This window comes from Anas platyrhynchos, chromosome 29 (genome assembly GCF_047663525.1).
Source record: "Anas platyrhynchos isolate ZD024472 breed Pekin duck chromosome 29, IASCAAS_PekinDuck_T2T, whole genome shotgun sequence".
In the NCBI taxonomy this organism is placed as follows: Eukaryota; Metazoa; Chordata; class Aves; order Anseriformes; family Anatidae; genus Anas; species Anas platyrhynchos.
In genome coordinates this window covers 2844258-2869238 of record NC_092615.1, presented here as the reverse complement: position 1 = coordinate 2869238, position 24981 = coordinate 2844258, and the positions used below count along the sequence as shown (strand labels likewise).

At 40.8% G+C, this 24981-nt stretch overlaps 1 protein-coding gene across 4 annotated transcripts in view; it reads left to right on the top strand.

Moving 5' to 3' along the window:
* KDM4B (lysine demethylase 4B) overlaps positions 1–24572 on the top strand; it is a 90373-nt gene extending 65801 nt beyond the window's left edge. For 3 of the 4 annotated variants that reach the window (XM_027471888.3, XM_072029090.1, XM_072029088.1), the window contains 12 exons: positions 1302–1807; positions 3059–3176; positions 6391–6569; positions 7737–7959; positions 9852–9928; positions 10101–10156; positions 10642–10750; positions 15871–16056; positions 16191–16355; positions 17127–17246; positions 20247–20339; positions 22259–24572. In XM_027471888.3, the coding sequence (XP_027327689.2) occupies positions 1302–1807; positions 3059–3176; positions 6391–6569; positions 7737–7959; positions 9852–9928; positions 10101–10156; positions 10642–10750; positions 15871–16056; positions 16191–16355; positions 17127–17246; positions 20247–20339; positions 22259–22444 (2018 nt within the window). In that variant the 3' untranslated portion in view covers positions 22445–24572. The remainder of the gene's footprint in view (positions 1–1301; positions 1808–3058; positions 3177–6390; positions 6570–7736; positions 7960–9851; positions 9929–10100; positions 10157–10641; positions 10751–15870; positions 16057–16190; positions 16356–17126; positions 17247–20246; positions 20340–22258) is intronic. The other variant, XM_072029089.1, reaches the window with a different exon arrangement.
* The last annotated feature ends 409 nt before the right edge of the window (positions 24573–24981 follow it).

The window sequence follows — 24981 nt, the reverse complement described above, 5'->3', positions numbered from 1 at the left end:
CGTAATGGAGGAACTTTTAAACAAAGTTCTGCATGGCAGCTGCTGTCCAATTACCCATTTAGAAGTCAATAAAGCTGGTGAATGGCATTTGTTTTGTTGTTGGGTAGAGAGTTTGCTGAGCGTATAGGGAGTAAATATGATCTGGTTTTGTGCAACTGGGGAAAAATCCAATTTGACTTTCATTCAATATGTTTGTTTCTCTAAGGAAATTCAATATTCCTCTCTCTGTGATGGAACAAACCAGTTTATCTGAGAGACTGCCTGCACGAGTACAAGAATACTATTTGGGATGGACTTGTTGCTTTTTTTTTTTTTTAAATAATGTAAATAAAGTCATCAGACCAGACTTGTGGGAAATGTCCAGCCTCAGGTATCCACTAGAAGGTTTCAGCAGGGATTTTGGCACTTCGTCTTGCTGTGGGATTATTCACCTTCTATTTTCAAACCCTTCACTCCTGCAAATGCTGTGTTATTGTGCGATGGCTTCCCTGATTTTCTGTTTACTAGGTTTGGCTGGCAGCCTAGTATAGTCCTTAATGGAGGAATCTGAATGGGGTGGGATCAGTAAAGCTTCATTTTTAGGGTGAATAGGCTGATGTGATGAGAAGTCTTTTGTTGTCATCAGCCCTCATCCTCATCCCGTTAGTGGGGAAATGGTCTTTTGCAGTCAAGTCATCTCGTCGTAGCATCTGCAGGTAAAAAACAATCTCTTATGAAACAAATGGAGCACTGGCGTTTGTCTGTGGAGCATCTATTATTTACTCTCCTTTCAGTGAACTGATAACTTTATTCATGAAGTGGGGGAAGAGTTGGGCAAAGGGAACATACATCACTTTAAATGGATTACGGCAAGCTCTGAGCGCGTCTCCAGCCCTGACCTAGAGACACTCACACAAGGGCCAGTAGGAATTTTAATTACTGCTGTAAAATTAGACTGTGGGGATCCTTTAAAAGAGTTGTATTGCAGAGATAGGTGGGGAAGAGTCTTCATGAGGGGTGGTAAGCAGGTAGAAGCAAGGACAAATGGAGCAAGTATTAGGAAAGGATATCTCAGTAACCAGTACTGGCACAGTGTCTGTAGTAGACGTAGTTCAATGCTGTATTTGATTCATGCTTTAAAGGCGTTGTTTTTAAAGGCCTTACAATAGAAATCTTCAATAATAACGATTTGAGTGTCTTTGTTCAATTCTTCTCGACTGAACACCAACACAGGTTGCCCAGAGAGGTTGTGGAAGGGGGAAAAATCAAATGCCCGACAATCCTGACATGTGAAGCTGATTGTTGCCTATTTCTTGAAACAGGTGACTGCAAAGTAAAGGCCCGTCCTCCGAAAGTAAAAGGTGAGAGGAAGAGGAAGCACCTTTTCCATCAACACCAGCACCATCTGCAAGCACCACAGCCTCAGCAGCAGCAGCCACCCCTGCCACCGGCACCGCAGCAGCAGCTGGCAGAGGAAGAGGCACCGGCAGCACGGCCACCAGTACCCGCAGCAGTACCCACGTCGTCCACAGCAGAAAAAAGCTTGCCCCCGGCTCCCCTGAACATAATCCAGCCCTCGGAGACGCCGGTTGAGGAAGATGACTTTAAGCCCCGGCCTATCATTCCCATGCTTTATGTGGTTCCACGGACCAAAAAGGTGGTGTTTGACAAGGAGCGCATGTCCTGCCAGCAGGCGTTCGAGCAGTTTGCGACACAAAAAAGTCCAGGCTGGCGGGAACAGACGGTCCCTTTGGAAATCCCTGTGAAGGAGGAGGAGAACATGGAAGCAGGAAATACAGAGATTGCTACAGAGGTCAGTGATCTACAGGTATGCGTGACTGAGGAAGTGACTGTAAGATTTGCTGATTTGAGCAACGCGCTGAGTACAGGAGTACTAACTTCTGCCTGAGCCTCTAGAGCAATAGTGCCATGGTGGTGGGCCATAGATTGCTTGGACAGGAAGAGATTATGTTCTCATGCTTCAGGCTGTAGTAAGTCGTTGTATTGATGCTAGCTCATTAATAAAACTCGTTATTGTCTGCAGAAGATAAAATAGGGAATGGCTTTTCCTGCTATTAATAAACATAGAAATTACTGGAATGATCAACCTAAAGGCTAGGCGGGGAAGACCCTGCAAGTAAATGGCTGCTGCAGAGCAGCTGCTCCAAGACAATGATGAAAACCAAGTAGTCACCAGGGGAACTTGGATTGCACCAGCATTTCGATAATTCTTCTGCCTTGTTTCTGACGTCTCCAGCTGATAGCATGTGCTTTATGCTTCCAGGTATTGACCTGCTGTAGTGTTGCCTTCGGATCTTTTCCGTAATGAGAACCTAGAGTTGGAAAAGTTGGCAGACATAACTTTTTCATGGACAATACAGTTCATGACATATAATCTATTGCAGGCATCTTTTTTCCCTTGGTGAGTGCTTTCTTGAGGACCGTTTTCAAAAGAGGAAGGAGGCAAATGTTCAGAAATTAGATATCTAGCACTAGATATCTAGAAATTAGATACCTAGCACCACCTAGGTATTAGATATCTAGTACTAAGTAGCTTACCTGTAATGTGTTCAGTGCCTTTCACCAAAAAGGACTGTGAGCCACTATGATTGGTATGTATGCAGTATTTACAGTGTTGGATGGTGCACAAGGCAGTAGGTACAGTACACTATAAATACATTTGTCATAAAACACACTGTAATGCTCTAGTAAAATGTTTCTGATCCTATATGCCCTGCACATAATTTTCATAGTAGATTTTCTAGCTGTTTGTGTGGTAGACCCAGGCTTCTCATAAGGCAATGGAAGAGGCAGATTTGAAGCTGCTGTGAAGCTCTTCTGGCTTGAAGAAAACATTGCAGTTTACCTGTACCTGACATCTTAGGAGACAGAATTGGCTTTATCTACTACACTAATTGGCTTGGGAGGCTTTATTGATTCAGCGAAAAGGCAATGAAAAGTTGGCTGTGTAAATTCAGCAATTCTTTATGACAAGTATTCTACTTCTGTTGTCCTGTAGTCTCCTTTGCTTGCCAATAGATTTTGGGGTACCCATCTAGCTCGTTCTGGTTTGTTACAGACCGCTGCTTTTTCAAAAATGAAGATGGAGATAAAGAAAAGTCGTCGTCATCCACTGGGCAAACCTCCAACCCGCTCCCCGTTGTCAGTTGTTAAACAGGAGACCTCGAGTGATGAGGGTGAGTGCTGCACTAGCATGGAGACTGCTTTGTGTGTCTTGTCTAACGTGGAAAAATTGCTGAAGCTGATTAACAAAATTGGATGGCTTGAAAGTTTTTGCGTTATACTTAGAAAATGGTAGAAAATGCAGCATGTTCCCGTTCTGATAACCCGGCTAGAAGCAAATACATCTGTAGGAGGAGTCCCTTCTCACCTCCCATCCTTTTTTCTATCAAGAAAAATACTTTGCTGGTTGCAGAACGAGGCAACATTTTGAGCAAAGGGAGGTAAGAGTTCATAGTAAATAACAAAGTTAAAGCTGCTTCTTAGCTATTTCATTCATATGAGATCACTTCAGAGGGAGGTGGATATAAGGTCTGCTATTATGTGTATAGGGATGGTAAATTCTAACTTTTTGGTTGTTTTTTTGATTCATGTCAATGTTGGGGTCCAACTTTTCATAACAGATCTAGAAAAGAGAAGTAGAAAGTCTCTCAGTGCTTAACTTTACACTGATTTTTGTTTTCCCACAATTCCAGTCACTGTAAATTCCATAGTATCTGGGCAAAAGGAGGAGAAAAAAATAAAAAGGGCTCTTACTTCTCACTTGTGTTGTAGTGTGGTATAATTTACCACTTCTGGGTCTTGCCTACGTTATAAAATACTCAGAATACAGAAACTCCGTAGTAAGATTTTTCACACAGGTACTTGAAGGTGTAGGTGCCAGTCCCAGCTTTCAAGGAACTTAAAGCTTTACATTCAGAAGGACACAAGACAGAGAACACATTTTAAAGAAGCCTGGTGTGGCAGTAGGGTATGCTGTACCTCCATCTCCTTGCTGGGGATGATGCATTTGATATCCTGCATATGTGTAATGTGGAGCGAAGTGTAGAAAAGCAGTTGAGTCTAGTTAGTTATCTTGTTTTGGTGTACCTTGCAACAAACTCTGTGCTGAAGGATCCTCATTAGACAGATTCCTTTCACTGTTTTGACTTGTTGGATGGCGTATGGGGACTTAGCTGGCTGACTCAGGAGCCGCTTCTGTGAGAGCTGGCATTTCTTGGGGACTGATTTACAGCACTGCTGGGCAAAATCTGATCAAACAAATTCTTCTCTTCCCCGCAAGGGAATAGAAGCAGCTCTCTGCACTCCGTGCTTTTTCAGGGCTAATGTATAAGGATGATCTGGAGGCTGCAGTGAGGAAAAGTGAGCATATAAATTAAGGGAACGCAATATTCTACACTAACATTCAATTGAGACAAACTGCAAACCTTTTCTCCCTGTGTGTAAGTTGCTTTGGAGACACAGGAGCCATCCTGAATACTGTGGCTCACCTGGAATCCATCCTGGGATGAATGAAGGTGATGATCACATACAAGAGTTATTTCCTTTTTACTCTTACCCTTTCAATATGGATTATGATGCTGGTTTCCAATCAGCTTTCATTGATTTCACTGGTATCATAAATCCTTCCCCGTCTCCTGATACGCTTTGATTAAAAGTTGGAGAAACACATGGTTTGGTTTTGGCTCACGTCTCAAAAATTCCTTAAAGGTGCTTGACTTCTTTAAGAGGTGACTGTTGAGCTGTGCTTTGAAAATCTATCGTGGTAGTATCAATCTGCATACCCAGGGTCACTGATCTTTTTAATTTCAGCTGTACCCTACACGAGATGTGGACTGGTAAGCGTGTTTAGCTGAAGTGACCAGTGATAAAACGTGTCCTTGTAAATCCGTTCTGTTAGAGAGCCAGCTGTGTGCTGATGCTGCCTGAACTGGCAGTCAGCGCGTGGCACAAGCATTATCTTCCACTAGGAAGGGACGCCTCGCTCAGCCACTGGCAAGGCTGTTCCTTTTTGTTTCCCTTTCTACCAGAACGCTGTGCAGCATTGTGGAAAAGGCTGAGCTATTAGCAGTTCTTGTCAGCCCGTGGATACCAGTTTTAGTCCAACATAAAACTGCAGTGAGAAAGCAAAGATATTTTAGAAAGGAATCATCATGTTAGAGTGGCAAAGACAAACACTGTTTATAATCTCAAAAAAGGATTGATCAAACAACCAAATTTCCCACGTTGTCTGACAAATACGTCTCAAATTACTTGGAAGGAGCATTCAAAATCTCAGATGTAAACTTAGCTGTAAGTGTTTTCCTGAAAGTTCCTCCTATCTTTTTCAGCAGCATAAGAATTTGAAAATATAGAAGGGGAGGTAGGAATGGAGAAGAGGCTTAGATTTTTTGAGAGGAGAGCATTAACTGCGGATTTCCAGTAATTAGCAGTGAGCAATGTTGTTTGATGTGCTGGGCTCTGGGGATGATGCTCCACCAAGATGTTTTGAGTTCCCCTGGCCAAAGCTGTTCTTTTGGGTGCTTTGCAGATGGGTGATGCAGTGAGCAGTTTACGCTTAGACTTGCACAGCAAATTTCTTTAACACTTGTAGTGACTCAAAATTCCTTAATAATGACGGGTAAGAAACTTGGACCCCCAGACTGGCACGAATGGGTTCGGTGGTTGTTTAATCATAAAATACCAAGGGCCTTTTAAAGGTTTTATAAAAACAAAGAATTAGCAAGCTAATTAGCACAAGCAGTACCGATCAGAGCTCTGGCAGAAGGAAAGGTGGTGATGAATGTGAATTGAAGGCTTAGCGGTGTGCGCTCGGTGGAAGTTGCTGTGAAGCAGCTGCAGAAAAGTAAAAGGAAAACTTGAACCGTGTGCATCTCCTGGGCAGCATTGGTGTTTGCAGAACCAGGTACAGGAGGCGCTTTGTGAAGGTTGAAATGGCCTTGCTGCTGACAGCTGGGAGAAGGGGGTTAGCATGTATGGCATGCATGGCTGTTAGAGAGCACAGCTCCCAGCTGGGGAAAGGACAGGGGGATTTCCTTGCACTTGCATCATGTTTCTTGAACTTGGCCTCATTAAAAGGATGCTGTAGGTTTCTAGGGCTAGGGAAGTGGAGAGTTAGGAGGGCAATAAATACAGATCCTCTTTCTTCTTCCTCATGGATGATTTCATCAGGTCATTGGCGTCTCCACCTTGTCTGTCCTACCCATTAAGTGGAGATTATATCCACTTAAAGAAGTATTTGAGACACGTGTGAAGCACCATGGATGGGTTGACTGTTCTTAATGATTCAACTGGTGTTGTTGAAACATAAGCTTTTTAATCCCACCTTTCCACTACATTTTGCCTGTCCTAAAGCCTGTCCATCATTTGGGGATTTTTTTTTTTTTCTAGAAACGTTTCCATTTTCTGGGGAGGAAGATATGAGCGACCCAGAGGCTTTGAAATCTTTACTTTCCCTTCAGTGGAAGAATAAAGCACATAATTTCCCAGCTGAACGAAAATTCAATGCAGCTGCTGCACTGAGTGAGCCATACTGTGCTGTCTGTACCCTCTTCTACCCATATAACCAGGTAATTTCCAAATCTTCTCTGATAGATGCATCAGTGCTGGGTGCTAAATGGTAGCTACTGTACAAGTTATGATGCAGACCTTTGTAATAAAATGGGAAGTCTCATACAAATTTGTGTCAGAGAAGCGTGTTTGGATTTGGCAGAGGCAGTGGGTCTAGCCTTTTTTATCTGTCCTGGCTTCTCTGGCTTTCTCAGCTTTAATTATTTAAATCACATGTACATGGGTTTGCACTGCAAACAGTATTTCATGCAGCAAAGCAGTGCCACGTTGGGCTGTGATCACTCTTGTTTAGATCTGTGCCTGGACTTTTGAATGTATGCAAACAAGCATCAAAATGAGAATGTGCTCAACAAGCATATACATCATTCTTTAGAAACTACTAATACGCTTTGGGTTATGTTATGAGCCGAAAGGCAAAATTTATCAGGTGAATTATTTATTTGTCCAGTTGCGTATTGAGTCATTTTTGCATGTTTTTAGAGCCAAATCTGGCTATATGTATCCGATAGGAATACATGCAGTGTATTCAAATGTATGTGTTGGAAGCTTTTTCTGAAAAAAGCAGAACCCACCTCATTCTCCAATTATAAATCTCTTAATTTATTATACAGACCAAAAATAAAATGTGTGTTCAGGATTGCTGATTGGTTATATAATGGTTGTGAGGAAAACTGGCTATAGCTGGGCTGTTTTAATCCTTTGTTTTTAACTCAGCTCTGCTACCAGAAACCTTGAAATGTTCTTCTGGAGAAATTGTTGCAGAAAGAATAGGGAAGAATGCCAAAAGGATGGGAGTGTCGTGGGGAGGAGAAGGACGTCTTACTTTTATTAATATATTTTTCCCCCTTGGTATTTTTAGCTGCAATTTAGGAATTGAGATTTTTACAGAAGAAAAACAGGGAAAACTTGTTATTCTAATATTTCCTTCAGCTTTCAAAATAAATTATGAATCCAAATGCAGGCCTAAGGAAGGGAGAGGAGCAAAAGGGTGGGGGTGGAGGTGTGCATGAGAAGTTACATCCTAAAGTTCCTTATTTGTTCTGCATGGGGTCAGGTGTTGGATGACAGGAGGGGATGACTTTTTTTGCAGGGGAAGTGCTTTGACTTTAAGGTTAAAGCTGTGACCGGGGAAGAGGAGATTCTTACGATGCAATTTTCTCTCTAAGTCTTTACAGGTGGATAAGGAAGCTGCCCCAGTCTCTGCAGGGGAGACCACCTCCTTCGTCCACCTTTCTAAGTGCGGACAAAAGACCAAGCCTCTGATCCCAGAGATGTGCTTTACCTCAAGTGGAGAAAACACAGAGCCCCTTCCTTCAAATTCCTATATTGGAGAAGATGGAACCAGTCCCTTGATATCCTGTGCCAAATGCTGCCTGCAGGTTCATGCTAGTAAGTGTTTCCTTCTTCACCAAACTGTTTTGGATATTCAGAAACTCTCAAATTTGTATTTGTGTCACCTATATTTGAATACCTCCTAGGCATGCTTACTATTCCTGTCACTCCCGCTCCTTCCTTTTCTGGTACTAGTATGTGTATATTCGAGGTCATCTTGGCAGTAACTGTTCTTAAAATATGCACAAATGCACTTTTTACTATTTGTTTTGTTGGCCAATTCTTCTTCTATGCCTCACATAAAAGATCCCTCATTTTGTCGTCTTTTATTTTTTTGCACTAAAGCAGAAATCACAAAGCTGATTGCACTCTTTTTGCTTGTTCCTATATCGGCCTTGGGTAAGGTAAGGTTGGTTAGGTTGTCTTGTTCTTGTGTACATCAGAGATAGAGTAGTTGCTGAGATATATTTTTATTAGTGCCTGTTCTGCTATTTGTAGGATTGACACTTGATTAACAAAAAGGAACATATGTCTGTTTGTTTCCCTAGTAGTTATGTCTAAAAGAAGATCTGATTAATCCTTGTAGAGTGTACCTTCATTGTAGATTGTATGACATCTAGTTAACATTTGCACTTGTACCAGGAGATGTGACAAATTACTGTTCAGCTGTTTCATCTTGACAGATGGGAAATCTTATTTGACTTGCATCAGCTGGAATTACTTTTGTTGTTCCAATTTTATAGTCCACATGTCACCATGCAGCTCAGCTTGGCTGTCTCTTGTGGAGAACTAAAGTACAACTTCTATTTCCATACTGTGTCTGTGATTATGGTCACTTCTGGCTAATAAGAGCATATGATAAGGAACAAGTGTGGGGATAAAGACTTTTCTTTCTTCCCAGACTGTGGTCTCTCTAGCAATCAGAACAGTGATGCTGTCTTCTACATCCATACGTCTTCAATATACTAATCTATCAAAGTGGTTTCAATGGCCAAACTCTGATTTAGGGAGAGAGCGATGTGGGCACGCTGATGTTAATCCGCAGTCTCAGACAGGGTGCAGAGAAATTCAGATTTTTGATTTAGCTGTGCCTTACCCTGTGAATGGGATTTACTTTCTGCATTCTATTCTGATGTGGTCTTGAGTGTCTTCTTGTTTCCTTGTCACTGTTTGTACAGCAAAACTGTGATATCCCTTTGACTTTGCTGCAGAGAATCCATTTGCTTTATTACAGGATTGCAGGGCTCAGTTGTACTTGGGTTTATCTGGCAGCATGCTGTAAAACCAGTTGGCAACCTACTTGTTCCTGAGAAGTGCCCTCACCCAGCTGTGATAGGTTATGACAACAACAAGGACAAACAGAGAAGAAAGCTTTTGCAAAACTTTCTAGGTTTTTAAAGTGTTGACAAAATCCATCAAAAGAGCATATTTTTCTTGTTCTTTTAGGGTCGTTGTTAAAGGAGAATTGGGGGTTCAGTCAGTCTTAACTATTTCTTCTTCAGATCCCATTGTAAAGATGCCTGTAGACTTGAAGCAAGAAATCAGTGATTAAATTCCGGCCTATTCTTCCCCATTCTGAGCTCCAGAAGTACTTCAGTTAAAGGTGTCTGTCTCTCTTTCAGATCAGTTTAAGATTCACCACCCCTGCCCATTTTCTAGGGTTGGGTTGAATCTGCTTCCTTGGTTTGCCGTGTGATGAAAAGAGACTTCAGATACAGGAGACAGCTGTGAATCTATATTATTGACTTTTTTTGACAAAATGTTTGTGTGGTTAAGTGGATGATTTTTATAAATCGAGTTATTGTGGCAATCGCAGCGCTTTATGAATAACTTCTTTTAAGTTTAATTCAGTAATTTGAGACTGTCCTTTCCCTCGTGAATTGAACAGTCGATAACTCAGTACTACAGAAATATTAGCATAACTCTGGGTATAATTTCATTTCTTTCAGGCTGTTATGGAATACGTCCAGATTTGGTGAATGAAAGCTGGTCTTGCTCACGGTGCTCAGCCAACGCATGGGCAGCGGTAAGCATCTACTCTTCTGGAGATGAAAGAAAACTGACTGTGTGGGTTGATTACATACCTCCACAGAGCTAGGTGGTGGGAGGATACGGTTTGCATTGCAGATGTAGTCAGCTTTTTGTGAAAGGTCTGGCAGACCTTTTCAGTCCTCTCTGAAGTGGTTTTGTTACTACAGGAATGTTGCCTGTGTAATCTCAGGGGAGGAGCTCTTCAGATGACCACTGATGGGCGGTAAGTAATGTTTTTAAATATTTTTGTCCTTTTATATTGCACCTCATCTTCTAGTTTTGCAAGTTTGGTCTCAATGCCCATTGTAACAACAAGTTTTGGTGTTACGAAGGTAACTGCTATTCACTAAATTAGCAGGGTGAGTTTGAATAACTACCATCTTACACTCCAGACCATGTTGAAAACATCAGGCTTACTTGGGTGTGAGCATTCTTAAATTTGGTTCATTCTCAGTGAAAAGTCTTTTCAAAAAATATTTAGTGTCATGCACCATCAAGTGCATAAGAAGGTTGAGCCCTGTTTTTCCAGAGACCTTTACCTTGTGTGACCGTGATTAACGAATCGGTTGGTAACATTGCTAAGGCTGCCAACCACCATAAACATGCCTTGGTACTGTAGGTGATGGAGTCAGAGAAATGTTAACTGCCCTCTTGAGTGTTTAATTCAAATAATAGTATACTCTGTTTTCTCCCAACCTTTTTTTCCAGGTGGATCCATATAATCTGTGCTATTGCTGTCCCTGAGGCCCGTTTTCTCAATGTAATAGAGCGTCATCCTGTGGATATCAGTGCTATTCCAGAGCAGAGATGGAAACTGGTAGGTTTCTTTTGATTTTCGTGTTCTCAGTTATTTCTCACAAATGCCAAGGATGCTGTATTGTTTGCTTGTCTTCTTGAGGTGCTCTCTCAGTGCCTTGACATGTAAAAGAGTTGTGATTACCTGATCTGCCTTTACTCCCTAGGAGTGTGCTATTATCTTACCCTAGGCAGAGCCTGAGGTATTTGCCCACTCCACATTTGGGGCTAACCTACCTGAAACCTAGCGCATGGCAGGAGTGTGACGGGAGATAGTAACTGGAAAGAAGCTGACATGCTGACCTGTTCATCTCTAATTAGATTTGACTTTCCTTAAAGTATTTCTCTTTGTCCATCAAGAAATTTATTGTAGAAATTAATACATCTTTGTGACCGTGACTGCAAGGCAAGGCTCTGCAAAGACCTTAATAAAAAGTCCAGCTACAACTTGTTACTTAGCTGCAAATAACCTCATCTGAGGGATTAGTAATGGATGATTCATTAGCTCAGAGCAATTAATCTTCATGTTAGTTAATGCTCCATCGCTATAGTGCGTTATTGCAAAATAAATTGTGCTTTTGCTGCTTTTTTTATGCAGAGATCAGTTGGATGACAGTTCGGAGTGTGGTATGGGGGAAGGTGAAGTTAGCAGTGATGTATTGGTTAGGACTGATGTATTTGTTAACTGTGCAGCTATTTAGTGCAGGCAGCCCAGGCAGGGCTGGGTGAGAGATTAGGAAGAATCTCTGTCTGCTTCCAGAGTTATTTCTCTGTTGTGCAAATGGGTTTTGTACACAAATGTGAATGTAAAAAGCATTCATTATTCAGGTGGAGTGATGGAGCGGTGTGATGTGAGAGTGATAAATCTTACAGCACTGGGTCTTTATGGATCATCTGACATTTCCAGCATGCATCCTCTTCATTACCAGCACTTGTAACGATGAACTGAAAATCCTTTTACACAAGACTTACTTGTATTGCTTAATGGAGCCTCACAAGGAAACATTATGACTTAATTCTTTAACTCTTCTGTGGCTACCTTACAATTGTATAGAGCCAGGGCAGTATTAATGTACTGGCTAAGCTAAACTAAAACTTTGTTGCTTCAATCTGTTCTGCGACATTGGCTATTCCATCCGAAGCCTCTACACAGACCTGCTACATACACGTCTTCTGTTCCTGAATTAAAGCTTCGTAGTTTTGTTTTGGAATACAAAGCTCTTCAGCTTTGTATTCCATTTACACCTTGTGTTTTCTTCATATCTGAGGGAAGGTAGAGCATTTTGATAAGAAGCACTTCAACTCACAGAGTCTAGTAGGCTTGTAGGCTAATTGATGATTACAAAAATCATTCAGCTCTGCTGGTCATATTTAGAAGTGCCTTTACAGTATGTATGCATGCACCATCAATGTCTGTTGAAAACAGTTTGTTGGTGTTGCCACCACATATAACGTGACGTTGAGTGTCATTTGGTGCAGGAAAGTAAGCAAATAAACTATCTGGAGCTAAAACTTGAAAGGCAGTGGTGCTTCTATGGGCAGCATTGGGGTAGTGTGTGGAGTACTGAGGAAATTTAAATGGGGTGAGCGTGTGTGGGGAAACATGTTCGTGAGCGATTGGGGAGAGTTTTCTTAATAGTAAGGATTTTGCAGATAATTTGTAGAGCACACGAGGGAGTCAGGGGAGGATATTGAGGGGAGATGTCAGGTTTTTTTTTGTAGTTGGTTTGTGTTTTTTTCTTTTGCTTTGTTGCTTTTTTTTTTTTTTGCGGGGGTGAAGATGTGCAGATATATTTAGGAAGATGAAGTGGAGGGGACTAAAAGGTTGTGGATCTGATGATTTGCCATTGGTGGAGTTGATGCAGTGGTAGATAAAATTTGAGAGGTTGCCTTTCATGCTGAAAAAGATGGAAAGGGATAGTAGAAATTATGCAAAGGTTGTGAGTTGTTGAAGTGAATAGATAAGAATTACCTGCGATTATTTTTTTGGTTTTATTTTATTTTTTTAAGTTACTGTGGTAGGGCTGATGCGTCAAGGAATTGCAGTGCCTTGTTTAAAGAGTATCTTCTGTTCTTCAAGCCCACACCAGGCCTCCCTTTTTCATCCCAGACTCCTGAGTTCGTCTGTGGGTATTGCATCATTCAACGAATGCAGCTTGCATGCTTCCTGATTAATGGTGTATTATGGGCCTGTGTGCGTAAATTATTTATGACGCGGAAATTTGGAATAATTAGCTGTCATTCCTCAGTGGAGTAAATGAATTGCAGTGTTCATCAAGCAGGAGACAGCCCATTTCTTACTCTCAGCTATGACCCAACTCTCCGGTGTGCATTTATTCTGAAGATTTTTCTCCTGTGCTTTAGACCTTCTCACATCTCCTCTCCCCGAGGAAATGTCTTCAATCTTGCATGTGCTGCTTCACTGTAGTACCTAGCGCTGGTGCTTCTGCTCATCACATCTCCCACACTTCCAGATCTTCAACATTTTCACTCCTTTCACCATCTTCTACATTTCAGTCTTACAGTAGCCCTCGTTTTTCTTTATCCTGTGATCATATTTGCTTTCAAGATTCCACTTCTGTAGCTCTTTTGCCTGCCGTAAGGAATCTGTCTACCATCGGGGTGTCGTTAGATGCATGCTAATCCTTCTGGCTTGGAAGAAACCTGTTTGCATCAATAAAGGCAGATTCCTGATACTTCAGGGTTAATACTCCCGTGAGAGGCAGTATTGAGCACACTGTATATCAGCAGTTGTCCCTGCTGGCGAGAGAATTAGGTATTGACAGATTAATAATGAGATCTCATTGCTATTGACTTGCTTTCAGTGCCGTGTTCCTGCTGTGCACTTTGCTGGGGTGCTTATCTGGCTTTTGAACGTGGTTTACAGCGCGATAAAGGCATAGCTTATTAAATACGAAAAAAACACATTCTGGCAACACTAAGGCCCTGACTTTGAATTTCCTGGCTTTTGTTAGTTTCAGTAAAAAGGCCAAATTAATCTTTGGTGTAAACGTACTGACTTAATTTAATTCACAGGAAGTGAATGTGACTTATTTCATATACTTGGGGGATAGGTCCCAGTCGGGGAGGGGTTAGCTTGCAGAGAAAGAAGGAAGAAGGTATCTGCCTTTCTTTTGTATGTTTTGCTTTGAAGGAAAAGAGAAATAGTCTTTGGAGAAGGACTGGTCTTTTATTTGCCTTGGCAATGGGTTGTAGCGCAGTGGGGCTCTTAGCTAGGCCCCTTGGACTATGATAACACAAATACAACGTTGAAATTTGGCAATTCTTATTTGGTGTGCGTGGGATTGTTTATATGCGGTATTACTCTTAACATTTTTGAGGATACACTTTTCAGTTAGCCCAGATCTAGGAGCAGAGTGAATTTGTACTTCTGGGGGTTGCACAGGCTTATTGTGTGTCCTCAGGAAGCTCCCGTTACAATGCTAATCCCATGGGATGTAGCAATTCATAAGGACCTTACAACTGGGGTCATGAGTTCTGATATGTTGCATGCTTGGAGCGCTGCTTTAATGGAAGTGAGGTAAACGAGAAGCTGTGGAGATTTAAAGAGGGAAAGAAAGGCCCTGTTTAATATCAGACACTGCAGAGAGAAACTGTTATGCGTAATATCAGAGTATGTTTATAGGGCATTTATATTAAGGTGGGCGGATGGGTTGGGAGGGAGGCCGTCAATCAAACTTGGGGGGCAGTGTTTGGAGCAAGCCAGAGTAATGTGCTTTGGAGACAGTCATCTGGAAATGGGCACTAAAAATTATTGCTTTCCTCTGTTCCTCCTTGTGTATGGAAATTATTTCTCTGTAATAAATAAATTACGTGGCTGTATAGTTGGATTCACAGGCATATAATATCTCTCAGGATTTTATTTATACGAGCTGTTTTAAGTAGTGCAATTCATTCTAACAAGTAAAATGCATGTTCATCTCATGTGTGATATTAAATTTTCCTTGATTTGCCTTGTCTAAGAAGTCTCGGCTAAGGTAAAGGAGCTTTCATCGATCAGTGACAGATCCTCTAGACTTAAGATGTTAAAAGCCTAATAATGGTGTTTCCAAATAGTTGCCTGGAAATATTTCCAAGCGTCCAACTTAAATTTCTTTAGATTGGGATTACCAAAATCTAATCTCATGTATTTCTGAGAAGCTTTAAACAAGAATTTGGTGCTGTTAAGGAGGAGATTTATCTTGTTTCCCACTGACACTTAATGCCTGCTTCCAATCTTTTTTAGATTTCTTTTTAAAGCAGTCGCATGCCTTAAGTCGCTTACCTGTCCCCTCTAAATGCTGTCTAATTAGAGAGGTCTAATAAGCAGATCTGCTTTGCAGAAAACAATTTTAAAAAGCCAAAAGGTTACATACGTTTTTTTCCCGTTGTAATTCTGATGTTTGGTACAATGTTTTAATTTCTTCTGAGTTATCTCCAGTAATCTGACATGGATAGTAATAAAACACTTAACAATTGGTATGTTTGTGCGTAAAAAAAAAAACAAACTGCAACAAAAAACCCTACCATTGTTCCAGTACATGAAATGATATTCTATTAGATCTGATAGAAAAAATGTTCCATTAAACATAATAGGACAAACTATTACACAGTTATCCTCTGTTCTGTTCTTTCCAAAAATTAAACATTATTTTTCCGCAGTGTCTGCGATGGCCTAGCTGCAGTTTGAAATAAGATAGGTATATTTTATATTATCTAAGGAGGATGAGTATTAATAAGAAGTTCTTTAATAATAAGTTCTTTAATAATACTGACATGCATGTCTGTTAGGTCCTCCTTTCTCTCAGTCCTCCTGTGAGCATAGTCTCACTTTGGATTTTATTCTGCTTCACCATGCAGTATGGTTCTGGAGGGCTGAATTACTGGTAGATGTGGTTGTGGGAATGGTGAGAAACTACAGCGGGTACTAACTTGGCTTACAAATGACTCCAGGCAAGTGTATAGAGCTGGACGGGCAATTCTGGCAGAGTTAATTTGACATCATAGCATGAAATATCAACATTTTTGGCTTTGGCTTCTGTGCTGTAGCCACTAATAAGTTTTTGACCGTGTTACCAGGATGCCAATATGTTGCGTTAAAGCTGCTGTGGACTGTCTGCATAATGCTAACTTGTGTTTCAGAAATGCGTGTACTGTCGGAAGCGGATGAAGAAAGTGTCTGGTGCCTGCATCCAGTGCTCCTACGAGCACTGCTCCACTTCCTTCCACGTGACCTGTGCACACGCGGCTGGCGTACCCATGGAGCCGGATGACTGGCCCTACGTCGTGTCCATCACTTGCTTCAAACACAAAGCAGCTAACCAGAATGTAAGTTTGTTGGATGTTTTTTAATCTTTTTTTTAAATTTTTTTTCTGCAGTTTTTATAGGACAGTGTCTCTGCACCTGTATTTTTAACTCAGCTTTTCTGACTGCCAATTTCTCCCTTTTCTCTTCAATACAGATTCCGTTTCGAAGGGAAGTGACCCTTGGACAGACTGTGATCACAAAGAACCGGAATGGACTCTACTACAGATGTAAAGTGATTGGCACGACAACGCAGACTTTCTATGAAGTAAACTTTGATGACGGTTCATACAGTGACAACGTTTACCCAGAAAGCATTATTGTAAGCAGCTCACTATGGAGACTATTCCTGTTATAAACGAGTACAAAGTGAAATGTGTGCATTCCTTCTGTACACTGTGGGGCGGAACAACAAAATAGTTTAAAAAAAAATCAAAAAAGTAAAGTTGCTACTTGCATAGAAAAGCTCATACTGTTCTTCACTACCATCCTTCCTGTTTGTGACATTATCTCATTTTGGTTTTTTTTTGTTCCTTTACAAAAATGTGATATTGCTATATGCGTATAACTTAACAGAATGCAGTGTTTGTTTTAAGTCGCATCCTATTTGTTTTGTGGTTGAATAATCTCTCCTTTTTCAACTGACAAGTGTGATTCATGGGGGAAGCAGGTTGCAAGCACTTCTGGTTCAAAATAGGAAATGCACTTAATAGAGGGAATCTATAGAAAAGGCTGACTTGTCAACTCATGCGTTCTCTTCCTGATTGTACTGTTGATTCACCATGTGAAACAGAGCAGGTCACCCCATTTGGTTTTTGTGGCATAGGCAATTTGATGTTTTGGGATTTGTAACGAGAAATTTTCTAGAACTGAGTACTGTCACCAGAAGGAGGTGCAAGTGCTTATTTCTGTTCTTTCAGTGTTTAATGGTTTGTTTGAGATTACGGCAATTAATCACAAGTCTAGTAACTTATGCATAATTATAGCATTATATAGGAACTTCCACAAGCAGTGTTTTTTAACACACCTCTTCAACTACTTGTTGAGCTTTGTCTCTGTTGGCTGTTTGACCTCTTTGCCTGTCTGTCCTCAGAGCAGAGACTGCATCCAAATGGGACCCCCTCCAGAGGGTGAGATGGTTCAGCTGCAGTGGACAGATGGAATCGTCTATAAGGCCAAGTTTATTGCAGCCCAGATCAGTCAGATTTATCAGGTAAGCATGGAAGAGTATCCATGTACTTCATATTGACATCTCTGATTGTTACCCCTATTGTATAGGCCACTAATGTTGAATGTTTGCTCTGGTCCTGAAGAGAGAATTTGCCTTCTGAAATTAATACTGCTGGTAGTCTAAAGAGAAATGTAGTGTTTAAATAGGATCGGGGTAAAGGTATTCTGTGGCAGAATATGGCTGCATGGCTAGACATACATCAGACTGCTCTTAACATGCAAAATAGATTTGCCATTTTTCTTATTGTGGGAAAGATGCACAACTTCTTGATTATAGTTGTGCAGTTTTTTACAGCTGAAGAGAATAAAAAAAGCATTAGTAAACCAAAAGGACTTGTTAAAGTCAGTACAAGATTGCTTAACATGCAGTAGCTATCCTCTTGAAAGTAAATGTCTTTGCTCTTTATTTGGATGAAGAGGCAACACTTAAAGACACGTTGGTCTCTAGAAGCTGTTCCTTGTCCTTGACCCATAGCAATTGTTCCCTGAGTGTTCACCACTATTAGGAAGCTTCTACACAGGAACTTTCCCATAACAGAGGGCAGATGGAGGAGAAGCCATTCACCTCCATTTTGAGAAAAGAGTTTAATGGCTGATGTCTCAGATTCATTAGTGGAATACTGAAAAACAGCTCAGATCTGATTCAGGTCAAAAGTGACCTGCTCCTACTACTCTCTGATGGCTATCTGATGGCTCGTGCTAACTGAGCTCATGACCTACAGTTCCCCGTGAGCCAGTATTTACATAATTAAAACTTTCCTTGACAATTCAAGGGAAAGTAAGGGAAATTATGGGTCAGGAGACTACTTCAAGGGGGGAAATAAACCTCTGGCCATGGGAAGGTACTTTACAGAGCAGTAGCAGCATGTGGGAATAATAGTCTCATGCACTCTTACCACCTCTGTTTTTAAATAGAGAAAAACAGCCATTTTTTTTTGTCTTTTAGTCTTGTACATAGAGGATTTTTGTTTCTGGAAGGCTCTAGAAGTAAAGGAAGATTTAACCTGATAACACAGCATTAGTATTTCAGCACAGAAGGTTTTATGAGATGCAGTGTGTTCATTGGATTAAATCTGTTTTAAATGTTACCAAGAAGCTGAAAATTATAGTGATTTATAAAGGAAAGTGTGCTTTGTGCACATCCTTTTGAAAAATACATGCTGGAATATAATTGTTATTTTAAAGAGGTTGATGCCCCTAGACAATTGTAAAAGGCAAAGGAAGTCCCAAATCTTGCATTTGTTTGAAATTGGGTTCTGGTTTCTATCCTTACTGCACACAGAGTGTTTCATATCTGTGTGCAAAGAGCACAATAGTCCACCTTGTCTGTTAACGGTCTTCTTCATGTGCATAATGGAAAGTAAATGCTTCAGAGAAGATGTGATCTGAGGTGACCCTGGTTATGAATAAGTACAATATGTAGTTCCATAAAGATCTATTTTTATGCATGCTTTTCAGCTTAATCACAGTATGGGAAATTGTCATCAATTTCTCAAAGGTAAAAAAAATTTGAAATAGGCTATTCCACTGATAGTGACAGATGACAGAAAAATATGCATGAGGAGTCTGGGTTTTTCTGGTCGTGCAGTTACCTATAGGTAGAGCTCTTCTCCATGGGGAAAATAGCCTGAATAGCTTTCACCATTGGTTCCTTATATAGATGCTTATTTTCAGTAGTTACTGTGCATCTCTATTGTCTAATAGGATTATATTTAACAACACAGAGATGGGGTTTTTGTTATGAAATAAGCGTGTTCGTAGGAAGACTGCATGGATTAGCTTCAGCATTTTCATCTTGCCTTATTTTGCAGTCGCTTTCCAGTTCCCCTATCTAAGCCTGTGCTTTGTGTGCTAAGATTGTGTCTATTTAAAATAAATAAAAATAAAAAAATAGTCCAAACAACTTTTAATGTAAACTAATGTGTGTTCAGAACAGGCCTCAAGCCTTATCAGTAATTTGGAGCTTTAATAAACAAAATCCAGCTGCTCTGTTTGTGATGCTGCTGCCCTGCATTGCCAGTTCTACCGTTCTGCAGGAGATCGAGCACAGGGGGTGGAAATGGCAGACCTGCTTGTGGCTCGGCTCTAAAACTTGTCCATTTGTTTTCCCTTCTGACTCCGCTATGCTGGCGGTAATCTGTAAAACCGGAGAGTAAATGGGACTAGTAGCACCTTAAACCACCTCAGTAGGGCTCAGCAGAGCTCATCTGTCAAAGGCTGTTCTCCTACCTGCGTAGTTATTACAGCTGATGTATGCTGCTCGGTTAAGGGACTGCAGCAGGCATCGCAGGCCTGGTGTAACTGATGAGTAGTGAGACCTGGGCAGCACGGGAGGAGTTCAGAGAGCAGATGATTGCTTGCTTCTGAATGTGGCCAGTCCGAACCTGCCATCCCCTATTAATCATGTTGTGTCTTTCTGCATTATCCAGAAAAGTAATAAGTCTTAAGCAAAGGAAACGAGAATCTCTTAATATTTGTTAATAGTTTTAACATTTTTATATGCACGTTTTCATGAATAAACATTCCTGTAACAACCGATGCATAATTCATGATGTAATCAGTGCTTAGTGAAAAAGATTTGACGTGAGGACTTACCACCATTCCTTGTACCTGGCTGATTATTTCTGCTTGTTAAAATATAAATGTATTTTAGTAGCTGGGGTTGTTTCCTCATGACGTGTAAAAAATTCTTTGTTTAAGATGAAAGAAATTCTTCATCTTCATATTGGCCTGAATACAGGGCTGCCTTTTATTAGAAGTGAAAAGCTGTTTTTTTCAGGATTTGAATTTAAAAACCAGTGGAAATCTCTAGTGCTCTGACTGGGAGGGAGGGCAGAAGTGGGACAGAGCTGGCTTCTGATGCTTCCTTGGTATTCCCATGGGACTGAAGGGCCTATGCTTGGTGTAATCTGGGAATGAACTGTTCAGGTACTGTAAATCTAGAGGCCAAATGTTCTTATTTGATCTTCTGCCTACTCTGCAGGTTGAATTTGAAGATGGTTCCCAGCTAATGGTAAAGCGTGGTGATATTTATACCTTGGAGGAAGAGCTTCCAAAGAGAGTGAAGTCTCGCCTGGTAGGTAACAAAGCAAGAGAGGTGGGAAAGTGGCTGTGGCTTGCAGTACACATTCACATTCTCTTAGCATATTGTTTAGACATTAAGTGAAAACACCTTCCGCTTTCTCTGGTCGTAAAATCCCAGATCTTTTGCAAAATATGTAGAGCAGGAGAAATTCTCGATGTAAATGCTTGAGAAGCATTTAAATGATTTTCCATTTTACATGTTCGGACCTGGTTTCTGTGTTCTCTGGTTAAAAGATTATGTTCATACCATTTTACATCACTTAGTGTATGAATTTAGTTCTATGACTGCCATTCTGTCTGAATACTGCCTTTCCTCATAAGTCACATGGATGGGCCCACAGCTAAGTGGAACCTGGAGAACTGACTAGTGACATGGGACCAGGCCCCCATTTCTTACCAAACAGGAGATGTAGAACATAGTTCTTACCTACAGATCTTTACGTAAGAGATCAGTGTGCCTTTAACTGCATGCAACTGAAATATTCAGCCTAGAAACTGAGGGATTTATTTCACAGCTTGTTTGGTTCCAGACTGGCCGGATGTTTTCAGACCTGGTGCTTTGATCTTTAAAGTCATCTCATTTAAACAAATAACGAGAGCAGATTCCATGCCAGTGGAGAATATACAGTTTTCCTCTTCGTTCTAAATGTCATGTTAGCTAGTGCATGACTGAGATTGATCCACAGAGTTACTTTGTGATAAGGTTGTGGGCCTCTGTCTCTTAAGAGAGACAAAAAGAGAATGGCCCAACCACTCTTTAGGAGTACATGGAACTTCTCTGCCAAGTTGAACCAGTGATTCTGTGAACCTGCAAATCCATGGCCACCAGCAGAAACATGAGAGGCACATTGTTAAAAATGGCCTAGTAACAGGCAGTTATGTGGAAAATCTCATGTCAGTTTTGAGGAAACCTTTGTTTGCTTATGCATGAAAGGCTTTTACCGAGAAAAAGCATGTGTAAAATGCTTTCTGTAATGTATCTCTATATGGCTTCTCCATCTTCTTTGAGGTCATTTATCACAATATGACCTCGTGGCATAAATTTTACAGTCTAACAGTAATTCACCTTGTTATCTGTGAAAGATTTTTGGTGATAAAGAAACATCCTAGAGTTGATTTTTAGGATGTGCACAATATTCTGGTTTATTTAAGCTTGACTAGTAATAAAGACAATTATTGGAACTCTACAATACAAGATTTGGGAAGTAACATATTCTCTGCAGTGGAAACCATCAGACTTTATATCAGTTCCAGGGAAAGGAATGCAGGCTGGAAAGTGAATTAAAAGTTTCAAGTCTGGTTGAAAGCTAAAATTTTTCACATGTACTTTCTGCTGCCAGGAGCATTAGATGATACTCCGTGGAAGTGATGCTCATGGTGCTTTAATGTAGAACAGCAGAACAAAGGAACAAAGCAATAGGAGATGATAATTTCTACCAAGAAATGTACCTCTTTTGAGAGTGTAAGAAGTGGATGAGCAGAAGCAATCATTTGTACAGTCATGTTAACCCCAAATGCTTTCTTTAGGTCTTGGTCTTTTTTTTTTTTTTTTTTTTTTAAAGACATCAGGGAAGCCCCAGTTTTGAATGAACAACGTGAAGAGACAGAGGAGGATAGGAGTAAACAGTGAACTGGCAAGGCAGGAATTGAAGTAAAAGATATTCTGATACAGAAGGAAGGCAACTTGAGGGCTTCTCTTCAAGTTTGGCTTCAGAAACCCAGAAGTTTTTCTTTCAGCCATGTGTTTTGCATGTTTTGGACTTCACTTTTTGTACAGAAATTCTCTGTACCAAATTGTTTGCTCACTTGTTGTCCCTGCTGCCTCGTTATGCAGGTGAACTCAACAGTTTGTGCACGTCTCTCTGTTTTCTTTCTGTGCCTCTAATGACTGTACTTTCATGTCTCCTGCAGTCCCTCAGCACTGGGGCCCCTCAGGAAGATGTATTTTCGGGAGATGAAGTGAGAGCAGCCAAGCGCCCCCGGCTGGGGAATTCAAGAAATCCTGAAGAATATGGACAAAACCCAGATTACTTGGCCTTTATGGAGAGCCTGTTGCAGACACAGTACCAACCTGGAACTCAGAGCAACATGTTTTAACCAGGATTAATTAAATCCAGAGTTAACCCTTTTCAAGCCCACGAGGAAAAAGAAAACAACAAAAATAGAAAACTGTGGAATAGAAGACCAGCCTTGTGCAATAGTCTGCTGTGAATTCCTTTCATCTTCTTCTGGTTTAGACTGCAAGAAAATTCTGTCTGGCTGCACGCTACCTCTACTTCGCCAGATCTTGCTGACCAATAGGAGCTTGAAAAACTTTCAGACAGCATTTCACATGGAGACTCGGGAAGAGTTTGTACTAACAGAGCTTTGTGACTGGCTCCTTTCTGTAAGGCTTGGAAAGGGTTAAAATTTGATAAAATGACTTTTTAAAATATGTCAAACTCTTTTGTCTTTAAAGGTGCTATTACATTGACTACTGAAGCAGCCTTTGGAATCGTGTTTTCTGTACATAGAAGTCACCTTTGTGAAGTTTTCTATAAATAAGCATTATTAAAAAAAAAAGCAAACAAAAATAGGAAAATGGAAGTTTCCACAAAACATTTTTCTAGATTATGGCTTTAAAACTGAAAATAAAATCCTCCCCTCTCACCCCCAAATGAAATGTGACTAATATTACAGTGGGGAGAGAGAAAGCAAGCGCAGATGTCCTGGAGAGTTCTGGGTTCTTTTTTGTAAAGAAACACTATCTTCTTTGTAATCTGGGGAAGATGGGGAAAGAAATGTTTCATAGCTGGGATGTTTCTTACAGTTAATTCTCTTAAAGACATGTGATAGATGTGTGCGTTTCTGCCATGTCACCAGGAAGGGACTTAGTGAAACAATGACCAGGTTCTGGTCATTCTTGTCATCTTCCTTCCCCATTTTTGCCATCTAAGTTGCTTTCTACTTTAAGAAAAAAAAAATAAAAAAAAAATCAGCATGGCTTTCAGTTACAATACGCCACTCGGTTTTGGCAAGTGTTCTGTTGCTGCTTCTTGTGTTAGTTCCTTTACGAGCCATCCCCTTCCCCACTGCAGACTAGAGCATAAAGGGATTGTTCTAGCTCTCTGGTAGGCATGTCTCCCATAGGAACCTTTTCTTTCTTTGTCTCCATTTTTTTGAGTTGTGCTCCTTACAGTTGTGAGAATCATTCCATGACAGAAGCCTGGGAGGTGTTTGTATGTTTTTCTTTTATCCTATTAAAGAAGAAATTCCCCAAACATCTTTGATTGTTGTGACATCCTTTACTTAAGTAAAGACTGAGCCTTTGAGATACTCCTGGGAAGAGGAACGCAAGCCCTTCTTTTGATTGGACTCAGTTCGCTGAGAATTGAATGAGCATTAAAGGCAAAAACAAATCCTCAAGTAGTGAGTGGGCAGCTCCCACCTGAACACTTGAAAATCACCTCCGGTCCAAGAGCTGTTATGGAACAGTGTTTTCTAAAGAGCCTGCTCCTAAACCCTACTGAAGTCACTGGAAAGTCTTCCACTCTCCTTGGAGGACCTCCGTAGAAGGAAGGAGAACTGCAGAAAGAGAACTGCAGCCCTAGTGCAGAGCTGGGAAGGGGACGTGGCCTCCAGAAAGTCTGGGTGAGGGGGGCAGGGGGGCACCACGCCACTCACCCAGATGGCCTGGCCTGGCAGAGACCACGGTGAGACAGTAGAGCTATCTGGAACGCTGCACGGCAATCTTTTCCACTTAATTCCCTGAAATTACTGGACAGAAAGAGACAATATTCTTTTTTTTTTTTTTTTTTTTTAAAGTCCCATTAGCAAGGTGGTCGTTGTTCTGTGGAGAGGTTTTTGAGCAAGGCTATAGCTGGATCTTGAAGGGAATAAGTGGGAAGGATTTGTGGGCTAGCAGATGGTAGATTAGCATCTTAAAAGACTCGATGGGTATTAAACTGTCCTAGTGAAAGAGTGGAGATAGAATAAAGCAACTTTTTTATTTTTTATTTTATTTTTTGGGGGGGTTTGTTCTCCCTGGAGAGAATTGGAGTTCCCTTTATTTCTTCCTGCCTCTGCTACGGGTTATTTTCTCTGTGTGTGTGTCGGCGCGTGTGCACGCGTGCGTGTTTGTAAGAAGTTTGAAACAGGGTTTTTTTTATTTCTGAGATATTGACGTTTTCAATGGATGTCTCCAAGAATAAAACCAAGCTGAGACTAATAAAAGTTTTAAAAATTGGCAAGGTTCTTAAAAGCCTCAGTTGTTACTCCTACATAGCTGTCTCCTGTCGGTTAAAACATAATTTAGCAGAAAGCTTGCTTGTATAAAAGAAAAAGAATGTTGCCAGGCCACAGAGAAATATTTGAAACAGTTGAAAGAGAATTTTAACAGCAGAGGATTTTTTTTTTTTTTGGAGAGGGAGGGGAAGGGTGGGATGGGGATGAGTGGTTGTGAGCGACGGGGAATTTCCTCTGCATGTTCAAGTCCTGACTGAAATAGCACCGTTACTGTATTCATATGTAGTACCTTTTAAAAAAATACTATTTATATTGTACAAAACAAAGTGTGTTTCCTCCCCCCATATTCAGATGATGAGTTATGTTTAAACGTGAACCTGGAACTGTAGAATGCCCTTCCTTGTTGCAGG